General features: G+C 38.7%; 1 protein-coding gene across 4 annotated transcripts in view; it reads left to right on the top strand.

Moving 5' to 3' along the window:
* The window catches only part of CDK14 (cyclin dependent kinase 14), a 591,337-nt gene that overhangs the window by 154,676 nt on the left and 416,332 nt on the right, over positions 1–20,329 (top strand). For all 4 annotated transcript variants that reach the window (XM_081243419.1, XM_081243417.1, XM_081243420.1 and 1 more), the window contains one exon: positions 8,764–8,858. In XM_081243419.1, coding sequence (XP_081099545.1) covers positions 8,764–8,858 — 95 coding nt within the window. The remainder of the gene's footprint in view (positions 1–8,763; positions 8,859–20,329) is intronic.

Raw genomic sequence — 20,329 nt, 5'->3', positions numbered from 1 at the left:
TTTCATTGAGCTGTGCTTCAAGAGACCATATTTTCAGAAATTCAGGTTTAGATTAAGGTCCTCTATACATTCTATAAATTTCTCCAAATTTACCTCTCTTCCTTACCAAAAAAAAAGTCTGCATCCCATGACAGTCAGGCTCAATTTGGAGAGAGAGGAGGATGGTGCAGACTTGAAAATGAGAGGCCCGCTTCAGTCCTCAGATGCTCATCCTTGGGGATCTCATTTTGGCATTGCCTCCTTCTTGTGGGGACTAGCCCCTTGTCAGGTTGTTAGCATGTGTGGTGGTTGGGTCTCTCCCTCTGTCTAGATCTAGATCTATTTTGTAACCAAGTTACCCATCAACTATGAGTTATCTCAGTGTGGCTGTGTCTAAAAGGGTTAGAAATCCAGGATGATAGAGCCTGTTGTGAAGATCAAAGGCAGAAGAAAAATTAGCCAAGGAAGGTTTGACTTCAAAAATCCTTGTTGTTTGATGAGGTTAGATAGTTCTGATTGAATCCTTCCCACCTTACCCTCACACCCACTCTCACAATTATTAGTATAATGTGATAGAGCAGTGGTTCTTACTTGTGGTTTTCCTACAATTCAGGGGGTCATCAACAATCTTAAGTAAGGGGTTATGTATGAAGGGTAAAGTAAATTTTCAATGAATTCAGTGTAAAACTGTTGACATTCTTATAACCATATCATGGTATCATAATAGTGAACACTGAGGTATACTCATGCAGTTTATAAAAATTGACTAAAAAACCCCATCCTTGTTTCTAGGAATGGGGTTTCAGTGGATGACAGACTTAAGCATGACTTAATATCTCCTCCATTTGGGTGGGAGTTAGGTCTCCATGGAAAGAGTCTGCCAGTGTAGTAGTGGTAAAGAAAATATGTTCTCAATTCCAATCAACTTGGTTTGAATTGTGGCTCTGACATTAGCTGTAGGATCTTAGATGAGTAACTTTATTTCTCCAGTCTTAAATTCTTCATGTTCAAATAGGAACACTAGTAGAACCAACCTTAGGGTGGTGTGATAGGGATTAAACTTAGGTGATGTATTTAAAGTGATAAACTCAAAGCATGGAACACAGTAAACACTTGATATTAGCTGGTTGTTTTTGTTGATTGCACAAACAATGAACTGGAGCACGCCAGGAGCATCTCCTTCAGGACAGGGTGACAAACACCATTCAGCTGGAATATTATCTTGACTTTTTCATTATCCATGCCGATGTTCCCCTCCACTGGTCCAGACAATTGACAGTTCTATGTACCTTTATTCTGTTAAAAAAATGTATTAACATTATCTCATTAAATTCTACATCTCCATGCAGTTAGTGTCTGTTAATAATTGCTGATTAGCCCTCTGTATTTCCATTTCTGTAAGGTGCTGTGTCAAACCTGCAGTCTAAGTAGGGAAGTGGTAAGCAGAGAATAGTGGCTCCATAAGGCTGTTTCCCATCCATGCATGCACCTGACATCAAAGAACCAAAGATAATGTTAGGGTTGACTACCTATTGGCTTGATCTAGCATCTTTAGTTAAATGTGATGATTTAATAAAGTTGCAAGAAAAAAGAAAGGCAAACCAAAGGCCTGAACTTTAATTATCAAACAAAATAGGACCTCTCCTTCTGAATTATTCTTAGTCATTTGATTGGAAGGATTTTATTATTGGCCTCTTTAAACACTTGGCATTTAGCTTCCTTATTTATATGCATAATAATTACAGATCTGAACATTTCTGTGTATTTAAAATAGGAGATGAACTTTACAAGAATCTAGCTCTTAAAGCGCAGACTATCTCATAGACATGTCCTGTTCCATAGACCCATTCTTTCATTGACTAGAATAACTTTTAGAGAGGCATTACATGTGTGTGATTCTTCTTATTTTACAGATCTGTAACTTACAGTATATTTCCACAATGTGTACATATCAGTTTCACAAGGCAAATCACATTGACTCTTTTTCCACTAAATGAGGCAAAATATTAATTTTCTGCCATCATATTGTTAATAGGATGTACTTTAACGATGGCAGTTAATGCCTCCAAATCCGCTCAGTTAGATGCCATTAGCATCTCTTACTTTATTTTTCTAGTGGATAAATGGGATATATTCTAAAAAAGAGTATTATCCTTGTTTTTCTAATTTCCTCAATTCAGTTTCTTCAAGTAGTAATTTTAGTATGGTCTGTGTCTTAAAATGATTACATAACTTATATAAGGCAGTTTACGAAGGGTAAAATATATCATTTTTAGAAAATTATTTTTGCCTTTCCAGGAAGAGAAAATAATAACTTCCTAATCTATTACCAATTTTGTGTGACTGTGTCTTGTCCTTGCTCTAAATACGCATTAGCACTTTATCTTCTAATGAGACTAAACAGGTGACTTTCTGCTGCTGCTTTTTTCTTTAACTTAGATTGGATTTATTCTTAAAGGAGCACAAAAGCAAACATACAGACTTCTCATTATGATTTTAAATAATTTAGAATGGAACTGTGAACACAATATTTTCCCCATTGAAGATCATTTTATACTGAAGTTTAATATAGGTTTAAAAATTTCTATTTAAAACTTGGGCTCAGGAGGGTGATGGTAAAGTGCGACATTCACAAGCTGTTTCTCGGTGATGAAAAATGCATGAGAACATAACCCACACAGGACTAGTCAGGCTCTTTTGAATGTAGTTTTCCATTGAGTTTTACTTGATTCAACTCAACACATGGTTGGTACTTCACAAGTTTCTTGAAGAAAAGAATAGGTAGTCCAGGGCTTCCCTGGTGGTGCAGTGGTTGAGAGTCCACCTGCGGATGCAGGGGACACGGGTTCGTGCCCCGGTCTGGGAAGGTCCCACATGCCGCAGAGCGGCTGGGCCCGTGAGCCATGTCCGCTGAGCCTGCGCAAAGAATAGGTAGTCCATTGTCTATTAATTCCTTCCTACAGTGTCCCTTGTTGTTCCTTTTCTAGCTGCAGTTAAATATCTACAATCATAATACCTTCAACCTTTCTTCTTTTCTAGTGTGTGCACATTTATTTCAATTTTCTTTTATGTATTGATTTAGCTGCACCCCACGGGTCTTAACATGTCATGTCCTCAGTGCCACTTATTTATTTATGAATTTTCAATTTTGATTTTCTTTTTAACCCATATGGCTAGACTATTTAGTTTTCCTTTTATTCTTAATTTTTAATTTATTGCATTGTGTTCAGAAAAAGTAACTTGAAATGTTTCTTCAGTTTTGACTATTGAGGTTTTTTTGGTGGCCTAATCTATGGCCATTTTTTGTGAATGTTTAATGTGTACTTGAAAAGAATATATATTAATATACGTATTAGGTTAAAATATTAAATCTACTATTTGAGCCCATATATCTCACTAACTGGTCATTTGCTTGCTCTGTTGATGTCTGAGTGATGTATGTCTGTCTCCCATTATCACTGTGGATTTGACAATTTCTCATTTTATTGCTACCAACAGTTGTTTCATACACCACAAAACTATGTTGTTTGGCTCATACTACTTTGTGATTATTAAATTTCTTGGTGGATTTTAATGGGCTATACTAATTTAATCTATTTGCTGTTTTGTAAATTCTGTCTTCTCTGCCATCAGTATTGCTGTAATGCATGATTTTGCAAAAATACTTTTTTTTGCTATATTTTCCCTTTTATTTTCAGATTTACTCTTTTGTCTTAATTTTTTTGTCTCTTCTCAATAGCACATTGCTAGATTTTCTTTGTCTTTCCAATCTGAGAACTTTATATTAATAGAGAAATTTTAAAATTTATATTTATTGTAAGCATTGATATATTTGGACTTAACTTCCTTATTTTATGATTTTCTACTTTATATGCTTGCTTACTGAGTATGCCCCTTCTCTAAGTCTCCCATTCCTTACCCTCTTCCCCCTTCTTCCTTGCACTTTTCTCTTCCATTCTTTCCCTCCTTAATTGTTTGGGATTTGTACATCATATTTATTCTAGTAATTACCTTTTAAGTGTTAAGAAATACACTAAAATTTATGCATGTGGAGTTAATCAGTATCTGCAGTCTGTCCTTAACAATCCAATAAATCCCAACATGCTTTTATTCTCTTTTTCTACTGTTATTTGCCTTCCTGCACTTCACCCATCACTCCAACTACATCTTATATTGAGATAAAATGGAATTTTATATCTATTTTTTTTCCTGTAGGTGGTACAATTGCAACGTTTCCATCCCAAATGAGGAACTATCTTGAGTATTAGTGATCCAAAACCATTTTCCCTTTTCATTTTAAAAGTATTGCTTAGTTGTCTTTTTTTCAGCCATTGTTGTGTATAAAAATATTATGCTTGTTGAATAATTTTTCTGTTTAGATGTAACCTCTCCCTAGAGCTTTCTGGGAAAATTCTATTCAAACATTGAACTTTTTCAGCTATGTACATTCTTTTAGTCACTGCCCATACATGTTTTATTTCGCTGATGAAATATTTAATCTCTAAATCTCTGTTTCTTTTCAAAGGATGTAATATCTTCTTAAATTTCTCTTAAGATACTGGTTATTTTTATTCAAAGTTATTATTACTTTTGCAGTGTCAACTTTCTTGCCAGTGTTTAACTTATTTGCCCATTGAAATTTTTAAAAAATTAATTAATGTATTTGTTTATTTTGGCTGCTTTGGGTCTTCATTGCTGCATGCTGGCTTTTTCTAGTTGCAGCGAGTGGGAGCTGCTCTTAGTTGCTGTGTGCAGTCTTCTCATTGTGGTGGCTTCTCTTGTTGCGGAGCATGGGCTCTAGTCACACAGGCTTCAGTAGTTGTGGCACACGGGCTCGGTAGTTGTGGCTCGCGGGCTCTAGAGCACATGCTCAGTTGTTGTGGCTCACGAGCTTACTTGCTCTGCAGCATGTGGGGTCTTCCCAGACCAGGGCTCAAACTTGTGTCCCCTGCATTGATAGGCAGATTCTTAACGACTGCGCCACCAGGGAAGTCCCTGAATTTTTTTTTTTTAATGGAGTATGGTTGCTTTACAATGTTGTGTTAGCCTCCACTGCACAACAAAATGAATCAGCCATACACATAAAGATATCCCTTCCCTTTTGGACTTCCCTCCCATTTAGGTTACCACAGTGTGCTATGTGAGTTCCCTGTGCTATACAGCATGTTTCCGTCAGTTGTCCATTTTATACATAGTGTCAATAATGTATATGTGTCAATCCCAGTCTCCCAATGCCTCCCACCCCACCCTTTTCCCCCTTGGTATCCATATATTTGTTCTCTACGTCTCTTCTCAGTCTCTTTGCTTTGCAACTTAGATCATCTATACCATTTTTCTACATTCCACATATACGCGTTATTATATAATACTTGCTTTTCTCTTTCTGACTTACTTCACTCTGTATGACACGCTCTAGGTCCATCCACGTCTCACAAATGACCCAATTTCATGGCCTTTGTTTTTTAGAGTTAGGATATACTTGATATCTTTATTTATTTATTTTTTACAGATCTTTATTGGAGTATAATTACTTTATAACGGTGTGTTAGTTTCTGCTTTATAACAAAGTGAATCAGCTATACATGTATATATATATATATATATATCCCCATATCTCCTCCCTCTTGTGTCTCCCTCCCACCCTCCCTATCCCACCCCTCTAGGTGGACACAAAGCACAGAGCTGATCTCCCTGTGCTATGCGGCTGCTTCCCACTAGCTATCAAGTTTACATTTGGTAGTGTATATATGTCCATGCCACTCTCTCACTTCGTCCCAGCTTACACTTCCGCCTCCCCATGTCCTCAAGTCCATTCTCTAAGTCTGCATCTTTATTTCTGTCCTGCCCCTAGGTTCTTCAGAACCATTTTCTTTTTTTTTTTTAGATTCCATATATATGTGTTAGCATACGGTAGTTGTTTTTCTCTTTCTGACTTACTTCACTGTGTATGACAGTCTCCAGGTCCATCTACCTCACTACAAATAACTCAATTTTGTTTCTTTTTATGGCTGAGTAATATTCCATTGTATATATGTGGTACATCTTCTTTATCCATTCATCTGTCAGTGGGCACTTAGGTTGCTTCCATGTCTTGGCTATTGTAAACAGAGCAGCAAAGAACATTATGGCACATGACTCTTTTTGAATTACGGTTTTCTTAGAGTATATGCCCAGTAGTGGGCTTGGTCAAAAAAGGAGGTTGGTCAAAAAAGATGTTGCTGGGGTTTATGTCAAAAAGTGTTTTGCCTACGTTTTCCTCTAAGAGTTTTGTAGTGTCTGGTCTTACATTTAGGTCTGTAATCAATTTTGAGTTTATTTTTGTGTATGGTGTTAGGGAGTGTTCTAATTTCATTCTTTTACATGTAGCTGTCCAGTTTTCCCAGAACCACTCATTGAAGATGCTGTCTTTTCTCCATTGTATATTTTTGCCTCTTTTGCCATAGATAGGTGCGAGGGTTTATCTCTTTGCCATTGAATTTTATACTTTTCTTTCAAGCTGTTGGTGTTCCTGAAATGATTTGTGATTTTTGGTTGTGTACTCATTTTTGTATTTTAAAATTTCTGTCATCTTATTCTGTTTTCTGTAAATTGTCTCTAGTGATTGTGTGAGAGAGGCAGGGATTGTAGTTTGGGGATGGGAGATGTCATCCTTTCTCTGGGTATTGGCTACTTCAGTCCTTGCTCTACCCTTCTAGCCTGAATACCCACATTCTCTGCTGTCTCCTCTTCACATGTTCCTGCAGTTTGCTTGGGAGGACATCATGTCTTCTCCTGTGTTGATAAGTCTCATATTGACCTAGAGACTCCTGCTTCTTTTATCTGTATTAGTCTTCCTCTACATGTTAGGGCTTTAAATTCCCCCATTCTTTTCTCTGAAGTTTTCATTCTGATTACTCTTTATCTTTTAGAATTCCTCTAAATATCTGGTTAGATATTGACACTCTTTTTTGTTTCACATTCCTATTCCTAATTTATTATTATTATTTATTTTTTATTTTTTATTTTATTTTTTTGCAGTATGCGGGCCTCTCACTGTTGTGGCCCCTCCCGCCGCGGAGCACAGGCTCCGGACGCGCAGGCCCAGCAGCCATGGCCCACGGACCCAGCCGCTCCGCGGCATGTGGGATCCTCCCGGACCGGGGCACGAACCCACGTCCCCTGCATCGGCAGGTGGACTCCCAACCACTGCGCCACCAGGGAAGCCCCTAATTTATTATTTTTGAAAAATATCTTTTCATTCACTATGTGGCCTGTTGGGGGGAAGGAGGTAAGCAGCATCGCTCAGTTTGCCAAATAGAATCCTTATAAACCATGGGAGTCAGATTCATTGTGAGTATGTTGTGTTTTTTCATAAGTGGTATAAGAGCTCAGGGTCAAGAATAGTGTACTATAAACTTTCTGCAAGAAGTTCTTTCCTTAAGTTTCTAAAATTGGTTTCTCACGGAGTACCACAAGCATTAGTAACTTTTTATAAATATAGTTATAACTGTGATTACATAATCCTTTAAAAATGTTAATTCCTTATATAATTATCATTTTTAATATGTTTTGATATTATCTTTTTATAGTGACATTAAAATAATAGGCAATTTGTCCTCAGTGGAGGACAACACTCCCTTTTTCTTGCTGGTGAATGTTGGGGTGGGAGTTGAGCACAGCAAGAGTGAGGAGACCACTCACTCTTAGCACTTCTGTGGTCATGATGGAGTGTGCAGTTTCTTAAGGAAGAGTGATTTTGTTGCAGCTAAACCTTAAGGATTGGTGTATGTAGACATAATAGAGTTTCTTTTGTATCAATTAGTGTTATCTGAATATTTTGATTATTTATTTGCATTACTGCTAAAAGGTAACAGAGGAGTAACTTTGTATGACTGAATTTTATACAGTCATGATTTACGACAGGGGTCAGGTAAATATTTTCAGCTTTGTTGGCTATATGATCTCTGTTGCAGTATAATTTTGTTGTAGCTTGAAAGTCATAAGACAATATGTAAGTGAATGAGTGTGACTATGTTCCAATAAACTTCAGGACACTAAAACTTGTTTTTCATATAATTTTCACATGCTGTGAAATTTTATTCTTTTTTAGATAACCCCCATTAAAAAAAATATAAAAACCTTTCTAAGTTTATGGGATATATGGAAATTGGTGGTGGGCTGGTTTCCAGCCCCTAATTTAGACTGTATAATAACATGGAAAATACTTATAATATATTGAGTTAAGAAAAAGCAGGTTACAAAACACTATCTATAGTGTAGTCCCATTTATGTTAAAAAGCAATCATCAGTATACAGATAGCACTAGAAGAAGAGCTATCAAAATATCAACTGTGGGGCTTCCCTGGTGGCGCAGTGGTTGAGAGTCCGCCTGCCGATGCAGGGGACACGGGTTTGTGCCCCGGTCCGGGAGGATCCCACATGCTGCGGAGGGGCTGGGCCCGTGAGCCATGGCCACTGAGCCTGCGCGTCCAGAGCCTGTGCTCCGCAACGGGACAGGCCACAACAGTGAGAGGCCCGCGTACCGCAAAAAAAAAAAAAAAAATTTTGTGGCTCTCTGTTGGTGATTAGATTATGGGTAAATTTAAACTTCTACACTGTGTTCATTTGCATTTTCTGAGTTTTGTACCCTGAATATTTATTATGTTGTTTTTAAAAATAAACATTCTTGTATTAGAAAAAAGTTATTTAAAAACTGACAGAATCTACATTTTCAGCAAAATTGGGTTATTCATTGTTAATTAGCCTGATACAATCTGTTTTGTTTACCCTCTGCTTCATTTTTAGCCAACAAGTCCCAAATTTGGAAAAGCTGACTCATATGAAAAACTGGAAAAACTAGGAGAAGGATCTTATGCTACAGTATACAAAGGGAAAAGCAAGTAAGTTCATTAATTTTTGAATATTTCACATGTAAAATATACCTGTTCTCTTAGTATTAAGTAACAGTATATTTAAATAATTTTTATTTAATACACAATAGATTTTCCTCCCTCAGGTTTTTTGTTGTTATTGTCATTGTTTTAACAATTGTAAAAGTCAGTAGAATTGCTTTTCTCCGTGAGCAAACAGTTTTGCAGACCTGTCCAGTTTATCTTTTCCGTCTTTCCTCTCTTCCAACTTTGTTTTCTCTTTCTCTCATTGGAACCCTCAAATGAGAATTCATTTCCAGGTGAATGATGTGATTAATTTCTCATGGAGTTTTAGCATTTGCTTATTCTTAAGAGTACTGATTTGACAAAGCCAAATATATTGATTATTCTTGACATCTTTTTAACTTGAGCTTTTACTCCATCTTTCAGAAGTCACTTAATTAAACAAACTGCAAACTCTTTCTTTCTTCCTGTCTCCTTTGGCATCATGCTGCATATATTTCCACACAGAGAAACAACTCTTCCCCCCCTTGTCCTCTTCCCCCACATTCTCTCTCAGGGTCAGGGCACAGATTTGGGTTCTTAAAAAGCTTGACGGGGCTTCCCTGGTGGCGCAGTGGTTGAGAGTCCGCCTGCGATGCAGGGGACATGGGTTCGTGCCCTGGTCCGGGAGGATCCCACATGCCGCGGAGCGGCTGGGCCCGTGAGCCATGGCCGCTGAGCCTGCGCGTCCGGAGCCTGTGCTCCGCAACGGGAGAGGCCACAACAGTGAGAGGCCCGCGTACCGCAAAAAAAAAAAAAAAAAAAAAGCTTGCCGCTATGTGTTTCTGATAGGCCTCCTCCCTCTCCCATATTGGTTAAGAGTACAGATTTGGTGGCATGTAGCTTGTAGAAACTTTTAATACTCTTCCTGAAATAACTACAGGAGACAAAAGCCTCATTTTACCTTAATAACAATACCAAATAGTGTTGAAAAATGTTTTTCTAACCTATCCTTGTTATTGCCTCCCTTTTAAGTCATTGTATAAGATAGGAAATTCTAACTAATTACTCAGATGTAATTGAATTACTAAGCTAAGTAATTAAAGAGATAGAGAAGACAGTTCTCTGAAGGATCATTCTAAACACATAATTGGAAATTTTGACTATGTGCTTATTTAGGTACTCTTTGGCTTTTCTGGAATGTAGTCTTATACCTTTGTTCATAGTTTTCAAGTTAAGAAGTTGAAGCAATATTCCTGATAAAGGAAGATATGTAAGTAAGGAAATTCAGAAATGCTGTAGATCAAAATTGAGTATTAATTTTGATTCTTAGACATTTGCCCCCAAAAAGCCTTTAAAAAATCTGAATAGAAAAAAATATGACGGGGAAGGAAAAAAAAATCTAGAGGGCTGTTCATGACTTCACTGTGTCTCTTAAGCATTATAGAATGTCATGGTAATGGCATAAATGGTTGAGTTAATTTCAATAGTGGTTGTGTCCCAAGTTTTTGTATTTTTTCCTAAGGAAAAATAGTACTCTACTGTGTAAAAATTACTTGCACCTTTCATGTTAATAAGGTGAAGATAACTACACTGGATTAAGCAATTATTTTGTATAAAATATGGTATATTCATTGTCTCATTTATTCTTCACAGCACTCTATAAGAAAGATCCCATTTTTATATTATTATTATCTCTGCTGGACCAGACAGCTTGGTGCTTAGAGAAATTTAGTCACTTGTCCAAGTCAGTACAGGTTATTAGTGACAGAACTTGTCTTGGCTCATGTCTTTCTGGTTTGAGGTCATCTTTTCCTAACCATTTTACATACTGCTTCCACAGGATAAGGCCTTCTTGGAAAGACTTGGTCCTTGTTGAGTATTCCAGATGGTTCTCCCAGATGCTCTGATTTGTTTTAATGGTGGATCAAACAGAAGCAAACATACTATTTCATTATAAGGAAATAAACCAATCATTTTGAAGTGACTTCCCACCAAAGATATGCTCAGCTAATTTCCAAATGCAAGATAATAACTCTATTAAATATTTAACTTTAAGATTTATGACAAAATCTTGAAAGATAGTTGAAACATTCTCCATTTATTATGCCCAAATAAAAGAAAGACTGCCTTTTAAGTACCTGCAATCTTTGAGAAGGATAGTTCTGGACAGTTAATACTTTTCACTCCAGCAGGTCTCAGTGTATCTTGTCAGCATTTCTCAAGCAGTTTAAAGCTTGCTGGTCACATGTACTATTTAATTTCCTCCAGCTGGAGATGAAAGCCATTGACCACTCACCTGCTTTAGGAGATGACAGGCTGCTTGTGCTTATTTGCTTTATGGTGGCAAGGTCAGGCCAAAGAACAACAGTTACGTGCCATCTAGCAACATTAAGAGAGCTGAGTTTGGTGTGTCTCCTGAAGCACTACGTAATTGAAAGAGTCAACTGAATGTTAGGATCCCTGTTCCAGTACTCCTCAGCACTTTCCCATAGCTGTCTGCATCCCTGTCTCCATCTTTAAACATTATCTTTAGCATCTACCCCAAGAGCAGCTATCGTTATCTTGCAACAAAGCTGCATGGCATTTGTAGAGATACCCCTGATGCTCAGTTGGTGAGCATTTTATATATATGTGTATTGAATTACAGGTGTCAAGTTTGGATTTTGCCATAAACCTCATTGTATTCGTTTGCTAGGACTGCTAAAACAAATACCATAGAGTGGGTGGCTAAAACAACAGAAATTTATCATCTCTTAGTTCTGGAGGCTAGATCTAAGGTCAAGGTATTGGCAGAGTTGGTTTCTTTCTGAGGGTTGCTCCTGTAAGGGAGAATCTGTTCCATGCCCCTCTCCTAGCTTCTGCGGTGTGCTGGCAATCTTTGGCATTCCTGGCTCGTAGATGCATCACCCTGATGTCTGCCTTCATGGTCGTATGGTGTTCTCTCTCTCTCTCGGTGTGTTTGTCTCCACGTCCAAATTTCCCCTTTTTATAAGACCACTAGTCATTTTGGATTAGGGCCCACTGTAATGACCTCATTTTAGCTTGATTACTTCTGTAAAGACCCTATTTCCAAATAAGGTCACATTCTGAGGTTTTAGGGGTAAGAACTTCAACATATCTTTTTTGGAGGATACAGTTCAATCTATAACACTCATTAATTTCAAACCTCACTAATTTGGCATTGTGTTCATGATAATATTCTTCTTCATCTCCATTTATGATATATGTAAGTCATCTTTTATTTCATGGTTCAAATATATGAGCAAAGGATATCCCCCCCATCAAAAGATTTGTGTAATTGTTGACTTTGATACAGTTGCTGTCAGCCATTGTTTAGAAACCTGAGAAGTACAAAGACTTTTTATTACTCTTGAATTATCTTGAGTTTCTTATTCCTGTAGGGACACATAGGTTGGGGAGAAGTTGACTGAGATTCCTGTACAGTGTAGCCCCCTTGGTGATGAGCTTGCCTGTAAAGAATGTGGCTGGTTAACTGCAACCATATCAACATACATCACTCACAAATAAGTTTTCCTATTACAAAAAAAAAAAAAAGCTTTGAACTTCCCACAGTTTTATATTTGAGTAGAGATTTGTTTTGTTTTGTTTTGAAACCAGTGTTCTCCAGCTTCTTAATACTTTCTTTGTGCATGTGTGTGTTTCTGTCTGGGGAAGGGAGGCAGTTTATTATCACTCTTGCTACTAATCTTTATCCTGGTTTGATTTCCTGGTTATGTTCTCTCTTCTAAATCCCTGTAGCATTTAATATAGGATTTTAAAAAATCATGCAGTGTATAATGTGCTACATTTTAAAACATGTGGCATTTAAAAATGTCTTTAATTCAGCCCCTTGAAACCATCTGTTTCCCAAGGACATTTGTATCAATACATTAAGAGACTCGTTAACAGTTTTTTAGCTTATTTAATTAATGATGAGTGTTTGTTATGTTGTTTTTATGCCCCTTCTATGCTGTAGGTGAAAAAGAGGGAATTAGATACAGATTCTGCCCTCAGGAAACTTAACAGTCTTGACAGGAGATGGTCCATATACATAAAGAACTCTGTATAAGTTAGAACGTAGTGTATTCTATATAAGATAGAATGCAGTAAGAAAGGCCCAGGTAAAATGCTGTGGGGTTTCAAAAGGAAGGAAGAGAGGATGAGGTTGACTAAAGTATTTTAAATGTGTGCTCTCCAGTGGTGATTGAATTCACAGCCTCATGTGCTTTTAAATCAAGCCTCCCGCATCACTGTGTATATTTGTAGGACTCCTTGGGAGAGTTCCCTTTTGGGACTTGGTCCTCTAACCACATGTAATGAAATTTTCACCAGACTCTTCACAAAATCTGTTAAAGCCTGAGGGCCTTAAAGTAAAATTAATTGTTTATTTGAATTATTGTGCAATTTTTTTTTTTTTTTTTTTTTGCGGTACGCGGGCCTCTCACTGTTGTGGTCTCTCCCGTTGCGGAGCACAGGCTCCGGACGCACAGGCTCAGCGGCCATGGCTCACGGGCCCAGCTGCTCCGTGGCATGTGGGATCTTCCCGGACCGGGGCACGAACCCGTGTCCCCTGCATCGGCAGGCGGACTCTCAACCACTGCGCCACCAGGGAAGCACCTATTGTGCAAATTTTGATAAAAGCAAAAGTGTTATGTTTGAGTGTTCAAGTGGGATTGGCATTAGACAATATAATTTGGACGGGTTGGTGGGTTGTTTATATGTGAGCACCCATGAATGCCTGGCTGTTGTAGGTAACAGGTATGAGCACCAGCCACCTCAAGTCCCAAACTTGGAGTATGGTGGGACCTGTGTGTTCCTCAGCGCACTGGGATCTGCGGGTGGAGTGCACCTGAGTTCCCCCCGACCCCATGCCTGAACCCCCAGTTCTCCCGAGTTCCACACCCTGCCCCGAGTGGTGAGAAGCTATAAACCTTTACTCTTGCCTGGGACAGACTCCTCTTTTCCTTCCTACTTTAAAGGAGTGCGAGGCTGTCGCTGCTTGCTTTTGACTTTCTCATGCTTCTAGTGTCATTTACAGAAAGAAAAAGTTTGCTCTTTGTTCCATCTCTGGAATTAGAGTATTGGACTTACTCAGACTAAGTCCTCCCACAGATGACCCCGATTTCTGGTCATTTTTTTCCTGCTTATCTTCAGTTTCTGTTGAGGTGAAGATGCCAAAGCCTTACTCCTGCGGGAGCCCGCTAAACAGAGGAGCCGGCCCAAACTGGTCTGTACCAGCTGTAAATTGTTATCTCAGAGGTCCATAAGAACAATGGAGGAATTTGGTCACTTTATGTAACAGGAGATTTATGTGATTGAAAATGCCAGTCTTCTTTTAGCATTTCATTCTGCCAATGTGTGCTGAATCATTGAACTTGAATTCAACGACCTCATAAATTGAGAGACTAGGCCAAACCAAGACTGAAATACACTAAATACATTTCAAAGAGCTCTTCAAAGCCGCAGGAGAAATAGGAGGAAGAAACACTGTTAATTAAAACAAGCAGCAGCAAGAAGAAAGGCAGCAGCAGTCAGCCACCTTTTCAGAATATGTAAGATTAAAGAGGTGGCTCTTACTGCTGGCCCTGAAGGTCAGCTCCACTGAAACACCATCAGGAGGAGTTTGAAGAATTCTGAAAGTCAGAAATCCCCAGATGGAAAACACTGGACTCCTGGTTCACTGAAGTTTCAATCTTAAGTGTTGACACCTGGACTGTCATGCTGACTTCCAGCATCCTGAGAGGTTATCTGCCCACAAACGGGAACTCTGTACAAAAGAGAGGCAAATCTGATTACATTTTACGGGCTCTGCTGCACTCTCTGTTTCTCATTAGGTCTGCTCTGATTTCTTTTAGACTTTGGGTCCATAGGCTTATTATCATAGCTCACTTCAAAGATCAAGCCTGTAACCACACTATTAGTCACAGGATATGAAAATGGCATCATACTATGATAATACAATCAGTGTTAGCTTTGTAATTTAATGCACAAAATACGGCATTACAGTGTGCAAGAGAAACTGGATTTAAAAAAAAAAACTAATGAAATGAATGGACTTTGTGTCATGTGATTTTCAGATCTGGTGCTCCTTGTGTACAGTTGAAAGTAGAGTTCTTATCCTTACCTACTCCAAGGAGGATAATAGCCCACCCACCAACATCTGCTAATTTTATTTTCAAAAACCTTAAAGCCTATTCAAATTGCAGATTCAGCCCTGACTTCCTTTTCAGGAAGAATGTAAGGCATTAGGAGCTGGTTCATGGGTACAGCTGGTTCCATTTAGCTTGCAGCAGATAAACAAACAATACCTAATCTTTTTGACAAAAGTGACAATGAGTATATTGTTTAAGCAAGAACCATGATTTCAATTATTAGACCAAACTGTACAGGGCTAACTTTTCTATTAGACAGTGTTTTAATGTTGCCTTCTGTTAGCCATTTTTATTATCAGGGTCTTTGATCATTTGATTGGGAGACCCTCAAAACAATCATTGATGTTTTCTGTCTTCAGAGTTGTAGTCCAGCTGGTGAAAATGGAGGCATTCCTTGGATAGTGGAGGAATATTTTGAAAGAGTTAGTGTAGAAATTTCCAATTATCGTAATGTCAGGGCTCCTAGAATCTCTCTCCCACTTAAACCACTTAGTTCAGTTTAAGTGGTTTTTGAGGAGGACTAGAGGAAGGACATGATGATAAGATTGGTTTCAGTTTAAAGCAAACCCACATTCCTGAGTTGCTTCATTGTTATTGTCATCCTTTTATTTTAAACCAGGATATATTTGCTGATATCTGGAGACATTTTTGGTTTCATAACTCAGGGAGCGGTAATGGTGTTACTGGCATCTAGAGGCCAGGGATGTTGTGAAACATGGTACAAATGAACAGGACAGTCTCCCTCAACAAAGAATTGTTTGGTCCAAAGTGTCAATAGTGCCAAAGTTGAGAAGCCCTTGTCTAAACAAGGAATGCAGAGAGGCATTGCCCATTTAAAAGAGCTCTTTCCGTTGGAGACATTTACTGAGCCCATACTGTGTTCGGTGTACTGGGCCAGGCAATGGATATGTAATGGTGGGCAAAACTGAGTTTCTCTTTCCATGGAACCTGTCATCTAGTGGGGAAGGCAAAGATTATTCGAGTCAGCAGATACATCTGTAATTTTAAATTGAAAAGAGGAAAAGAGAGCTATGAGAAATAACTAAGATAGAGAGCGGTGGGTTATATATGTTTATGTGAGGGAGAGAGGTGGGCAATGAGTATACCTTAGATGGATGGACAGTGGAAGCCTTGCTGATGAGGGGACATTTACACTTAGATCTGAAGGAGGAGATGTGACCAACCAGGTAAAGATCAGGGATAAGAGTGTTTCAGGCCAGACCCTCAAGAAGAGCTTGGTATTTTCTACAGACTTGGAGAGCCCCATGTGACTGGGAGTTCAGGGGAGATTGGTATGAACTGAGTTTTGAGAAGTTGGCAAGGCCTTGAGGACCATCTTAGGAATGTTCTGCTTACATATTACTGCAAGATGAACCACCCCAAAGCTTAGAGAGTTAAAACAACAACTATCATTTATTTTGTTCATGACCTACTCTTGGGAAAGGGCCAGACAGGAAAAGCTTGTTTTTGCTCCATGTGGTATCATTTTGCACAGCTGGACTGGGATATGAGGGATCCATATATGATTCACTAAAAAGATATAAAATGGAATCATATAAAATGCTCAATTAAAATCAGAGGGGGCAGAAAAAGAAGATGGAAAAGGACATACAATGAATAGAAAACAGTTTACAAACAGGATAGCTATTAATACACTTATATGAAAATCACTTAGAATGTAATTGGTCTAAATACACCAATTAAAAGACAGATATTGCCAAAGTGGTTAAAAAACAAGACCAACTATATGTTGTTTGCCAAAAACCCACCTTAAGTATAAAGACTCAGGTTAAAAGTAAAGTGATAGAGAAAAATATACCATGCTAACTCTAATTAAAAGAAAACTGGAGGGCTTCCCTGGTGGTGCAGTGGTTGAGAGTCCGCCTGCCGATGCAGGGGACACGGGTTCGTGCCCCGGTCCGGGAAGATCCCACATACCACGGAGCGGCTGGGCCCGTGAGCCATGGCCACCGAGCCTGCGCGTCCGGAGCCTGTGCTCCGCAGCAGGAGAGGCCACAACAGTGAGGGGCCCACGTACCGCAAAAAACAAACAAACAAACAAAAAACTGGAGTTAGCTATATTAATTTCAGACTAAGCAGACACTTCTGATGATCCAGAAGACCATCAGGGATAAAGAGGAGCATTCCATATGATAGAAAGGGGAGTTTCCTAAGAAGACACAATTCTCAATGTGGATGTACCAAACAATAAAGTGTCAAAGTACATGGGGCAAAAACTGATACAACTGAAAGGATGAATAGGTAAATCCACTATAGTAGATGGAGACTTTCACACCCCTCTGTCAGTAACTGATAGATCATGCAGGCAGGAAGATCAAGGAGTAGATGACCCGAACAACACCAAGATACAGAAAGTGGAAGCTGCCTATATTTTAAAGCCTGTGCCCAGAACTGGCAGTGTTACTTTCACCTACTTTATTTATCAAGTATTTGAAGAGACCAGATTCAAGGGGAGGGGAACACAGACTGTACCTCTCAGTGAAGAATGTCAAAGAATCTTTGGGCCATGTTTTAATACCTCACAATACAGTTTGGATTTCATTTTAGTCTGGAATTAAATCTTTGCTCTTACCTTTGCACAGAGCTCTTTCACTTATCTTTTCTGACCACATATTCATTGACTACTTCTTGGATTAACCTCACTCTCTTACATAATATTCCCAAGAAGGATAAAGATCCAGTTTGGTATAAGGTGCTTTGTGTAGAGGGGGACCTTATGTACTGGTTTGCTTGGGACAATCCTGGTTTATGCTTGTTGTCTTTGTGTAATTATTAATAGTGCTCCTTTTTGCTAATTCAGTGTTTTTACTATTCGGTGTCTCCATTTCGATGATAAAATATATGATCACCTTCCTTATGTAGTGCTTTATTTCTCTAGAACTTGCTAAAACATTTTGCCAAAAAACAAAATTTCTTTTTTTTTTTCATCTTTATTGGAGTATAATTGCTTTACAATGGTGTGTTAGTTTCTGCTTTATAACAAAGTGAATCAGTTATACATATACATATGTTCCCATATCTCTTCCCTCTGCATCTCCCTCCCTCCCACCCTCCCTATCCCACCCCTCCAGGCGGTCACAAAGCACGAGCTGATCTCTCTGTGCTATTCGGCTGCTTCCCACTAGCTATCTACCTTACATTTGGTAGTGTTTATATGTCCATGCCACTCTCTCGCTTTCTGACTTAACTTCTTAACACCCTCTGTGCCACTCTCCCATACTCACCCTTGACACGGAGTGAGCATGCCCTACACTTTACTTCTCTGTCCATTGTATTTCCTTTTCCTGGAATGCTTTCCTCACTGTTTTCACCTGTTGACATGTACTTCTTTCAAGGCCCAGATTGAATGCCACTTCTCAAAGGCATTTTGATCTCATCCTAGACTGACTAGCCACACCTAGACTGACTAGCCACAATCTGTACATCTCTAAAGGCACCTATATTATGCTCTGGTATTGTTCTTATTTTTTCAGTTGTCTCAACTCTCTGATTAAATTGCAACCTTGAGAGTAACTATTTTTTTCTTTTGAGCAGCAGGGAATTAGCAGTTTAATGACAAATACAGTTATCAAATGGTATGCTTCCAAAAAAAGAGTCTAATGAACTTATACAAGACCTATGTCTAATTACTCAATAGTATACCTCCCAGACAAAATGTCTAATGGCCATATACAAAGGCCTAGGTATAATTATTTACCAGAATGTACATCTGTAAACTAAATTTTTTTTTACAACTTTATTGCAGTATAATTGCTTCACAATGGTGTATTAGTTTCTGCTTTATAACAAAGTGAGTCAGTTATACATATACATCTGTTCCCATATCCCTTCCCTCTTGCGTCTCCCTCCCTCCCTCCCTCCCTCCCTCCCTCCCTCCCTATCCCACCCCTCCAGGCGGTCACAAAGCACCAAAGCACCAATCTGATCTCCCTGTGCTATGCGGCTGCTTCCCGCTAGCTATCTACCTTATGTTTGGTAGTGTATATATGTCCATGCCTCTCTCTCTCTGTCACAGCTTACCCTTTCCCCCTCCCCATATCCTCAAGTCCATTCTCAAGTAGGTCTGTGTCTTTATTCCTGTTTTACCCCTAGGTTCTTCATGACATATTTTTTTCATAAATTCCATATATATGTGTTAGCATACAGTATTTGTCTTTCTCTTTCTGACTTACTTCACTCTGTATGACAGACTCTAGGTCTATCCACCTCATTACAAATAGCTCAATTTCGTTTCTTTTTATGGCTGAGTAATATTCCACTGTATATATGTGCCACATCTTCTTTATCCATTCATCTGTCGATGGACACTTAGGTTGTTTCCATCTCCAGGCTATTGTAAATAGAGCTGCAATGAAAATTTGGTACATGACTCTTTTTGAATTATGGTTTTCTCAGGGTATATGCCCAGTAGTGGGATTGCTGGGTCATATGGTAGTTCTATTTGTAGTTTTTTAAGGAACCTTCATACTGTTCTCCATAGTGGCTGTACCAATTCACATTCCCACCAACAGTGCAAGAGTGTTCCCTTTTTTCCACACCCTCTCCAGCATTTATTGTTTCTAGATTTTTTGATGATGGCCATTCTGACTGGTGTGAGATGATATCTCATTGTAGTTTTGATTTGCATTTCTCTAATGATTAATGATGTTGAGCATTCTTTCATGTGTTTGTTGGCAGCCTGTATATCTTCTTTGGAGAAATGCCTATTTAAGTCTTCTGCCCATTTTTGGATTGGGTTGTTTGTTTTTTTTTTTGATATTGAGCTGCATGAGCTGCTTATAAATTTTGGAGATTAATCCTTTGTCAGTTGCTTCATTTGAAAATATTTCTCCCATTCTGAGGGTGGTCTTTTGGTCTTGTTTATGGTTTCCTTTGCTGTGCAAAAGATTTCAAGCTTCATTAGGTCCCATTTGTTTATTTTTGTTTTTATTTCCATTTCTCTAGGAGGTGGGTCAAAAAGGATCTTGCTGTGATTTATGTCATAGAATGTTCTGCCTATGTTTTCCTCTAAGAGTTTGATAGTGTCTGGCCTTACATTTAGGTCTTTAATCCATTTTGAGCTTATTTTTGTGTATGGTGTCAGGGAGTGATCTAATCTCGTACTTTTACACGTACCTGTCCAGTTTTCCCAGCACCACTTATTGAAGAGACTGTCCTTTCTCCACTGTACATTCCTGCCTCCTTTATCAAAGATAAGGTGACCATATGTGCGTGGGTTTATCTCTGGGCTTTCTATCCTATTCCATTGATCTATCTTCCTGTTTCTGTGCCAGTACCATACTGCCTTGATTACTGTAGCTTTGTAGTATGGTCTGAAGTCAG

The sequence above is a fragment of the Mesoplodon bidens genome (genome assembly GCF_964165515.1).
Source record: "Mesoplodon bidens genome assembly, chromosome: 9".
Lineage (NCBI taxonomy): Eukaryota > Metazoa > Chordata > Mammalia > Artiodactyla > Ziphiidae > Mesoplodon > Mesoplodon bidens.
The sequence above is the reverse complement of the archived record's forward strand: the minus strand, read 5'-3'. Positions and strand labels throughout refer to the sequence as shown.